This window comes from Entamoeba invadens (genome assembly GCF_000330505.1).
Source record: "Entamoeba invadens IP1 unplaced genomic scaffold scaff_1105074724509, whole genome shotgun sequence".
Classification (NCBI taxonomy): Eukaryota; Evosea; order Mastigamoebida; family Endamoebidae; genus Entamoeba; species Entamoeba invadens.
The window spans coordinates 124,758-127,624 of NW_004191926.1; the positions used below are offsets into that span (position 1 = coordinate 124,758).

At 22.8% G+C, this 2,867-nt stretch overlaps 1 protein-coding gene across 1 annotated transcript; it reads right to left on the reverse strand.

Annotated features, from left to right (window-relative positions):
- Window positions 1-2,186: 2,186 nt before the first annotated feature.
- EIN_307810 (hypothetical protein) lies at window positions 2,187-2,546 on the reverse strand (the record flags this gene model as incomplete). The annotated part of the gene is made up of 1 exon (XM_004186043.1): window positions 2,187-2,546. The coding sequence occupies one exon, from the start codon at window positions 2,544-2,546 to the stop codon at window positions 2,187-2,189; it is 360 nt and encodes a 119-aa protein (XP_004186091.1).
- Between the last annotated feature and the right edge of the window lie 321 nt (window positions 2,547-2,867).

Consider the following 2,867-nt stretch of genomic DNA (forward strand, 5'->3'; position numbering starts at 1 on the left):
TTAAAAAACTATTTTAAATAATTAATTGTTATCTTCTGTGAACAAATAAAATAAAATATAATATAATATATATTTATTTATTTGATATTATAAATATAGAACCAATAATATAAATAGTAATTAAATAATTAGAATTCCACCATAGTTTTACAATAACTATAAAAAATAATTTTGTAATGTAATACAAAACATGTTATAAAATTATGGTATACATAACAAAAAGTAATAAAAATTTACATCTATTTACATATCAAAAATTCCCGGATTTTTAGCTCTTTCGTATGTGTTATTAGATTGAAAAAAGACACAAGATATGCAATGAGTATCACTCATATCTCCATCATCAGTGGAATCAAAAGATATGTCATCTTCAATCTCAGAGTTATCATTTATATACAAATCATCATCTTCATCAAATCTTCGTTCACCAAAAACAAATTTCAAGTCCTCATACACACAATTTTCTTCAATGTAATAACACTGTCTCAGCTGTGAAGGTTCTTTCAATAAACACATTTTAAGACTTCTTTTATATAGTAATTGCTTATTAAACGTTTTATATCGTTGTGATGTCTGGTGTGGGTTCATTGAATGTGAATTGATTTTCTAAATTGCTTTAAATAGTATGGTCGTTCTGGTTAAGGCAGAACAAGTAAAAATTGGGCACAACCTTTTGCAATATTCGGCAATTTACTCTTTTTGGTTAAACTTTTCTTTTTTTAATATGAATTTTGTTGTTGTTTTGGAATAATAGCAATTTTTTGGCTTTTAATAAAAATATTTTCATTTTTAGATAATTCTATTGTTTAGTTTATTTTAGGGATCTATTTCGATTGTATTTTTTATTAATTATAATAATACTATATTTATATTATTGTTTTTCTTGGCTTGTGATGAGGGAAGTTTACATGCTTGTTATCTGATTTTTTTATATAATTATTTTAACCAATTAAAAAAGTATTCCCGTTTTTTGGCTATTTTAATGAATAAGAGTTAAACCGTTTATTTTTTTTAATTATTATTATTTTAAATTTTTTAAACTATACTTAATAAATTCTTCATATATTCGTTTGTATTTTATAACTCCTTATAGGTTTTAATTCGTATCTTTGGATATTTAAGAAATTTCGCCTGATTTGAAATTTTTAAAAACGAAATGTTTTGTTTTTTTTCTTTAAAAAAAATAAAAATGTGTGAAGTTTTAAACATAAATAAATTTACACTTCATATTTTCTTGATTCACTTTGCTGGTTTCACAATCGTTAACTATTAATATATAATAAATAACTATAAAGTTGTGGTTGTTATTGAATGATTTTCGTTTATAAGACAAAAATTACCAATAACAAGTAATCAGAGAATTTGTGTTAATTATTTTATATTTAAATTTAAATTAAAAAAATATCATTTTTATAATAAATTAACTACTTATTGTTAGGAAATGTTATTTATAAAGAATAAAATAGATTAATTAAACGTCGACTAAAAATGGTTAATTTGTTTTTGAGATGGGGTTTTAAATCTTAAAAGAGTTTTTAATCTATTTGATGAATTGGTGTTTCTATAATACTATAAATTGTAATATATTTATTAAAATTAAATATTATAATTTATTAATAAAAAATTTTTAAAGCAAATAATGAAAATTTAGCTAAAATATTATTAAACATTTAACTATTATATTACTATTATTAATTATAAATGACAACAGATAATTAACTTTTTTTTAAATAAATTCACTTTCAAGCAAAGTTAGAGTTAAAAATGTTATTGATGGTATACTCGTCTTCATAACTATAAATTAAAAATTTTTATCATATTTATATAATCATATTAAAACCACATTTCCTCGATATTTTCGCTATGTATTTTTATTGCATTTTAAATTACTTATTTATATTTAATTGACATAATGTCACTTCAACAAAACAATTTCATTTCATATTTATGTATTAACTATTTGTATTATCAATGAAGACTCATAAATTGTATTTCTGTATTGTTGATAGAAACAAATAACAATTACAACATGTTTTCCTTTATACTTTTTTGTTAATATCAACTTTCATTAATATACTTTGTTGAATTATTTAACATTATCAATACATAACCGATATATAAAAATTGACTTTTATTAAACACATTGAAAAACATAAATATACAAATAACACTGTTTTATAATACACTTACTCGAATATTTCTGGAGTTTTTGATCGTTCGAAATCGAAAGACAGAGACGATTTTGATCTTTGAATATACTTGTGATTGATATTTACAACAATTTCATCATCTTCATTGTATATCGAAGTCTCACCATATGGTTCTTTTTCAAATGATGGTGATCCAGACAATATTGAAAGTATTTCATCGTCTTCTAAATTGAGTTGTGGTGAGACTGATTGTGTTAAAAAGTCTACTTCGACTCCCTCTTCAACAAAGTAGCATTTTCTCAATGGAGAGTAGTTGGCATGAATCGATTTTCTTTTTCGTGAGTTGTATTTCCTTTCACATTTTCTATTCATTTGAGGCTGCATTTCTTGGTTCATCATATCTAATTATCTGTAATCAACTGAATTCATTCCTTTATATATGTAACAACCCTATTGTACTTTTGCTATTTTGAGTCACTATTTCTGTAATTAAAATGGTCAAAAACATTTTGGAACAGTCTCAAATCACTTTGTAACTGAAAAAACTCCGTTTTGTAATATGAAGGATCTTTTACTTCAATGTACTATTCGGAAATCAATAAATAAACGAGAACTAATCGTACAATGCTAATTATAGAAAACAAAAAAACAACGTTTTTTTCTAAAAGCAATAACGTTTAATTGCACTGATAACAAATTTGATTAGTCAAGTTCGCT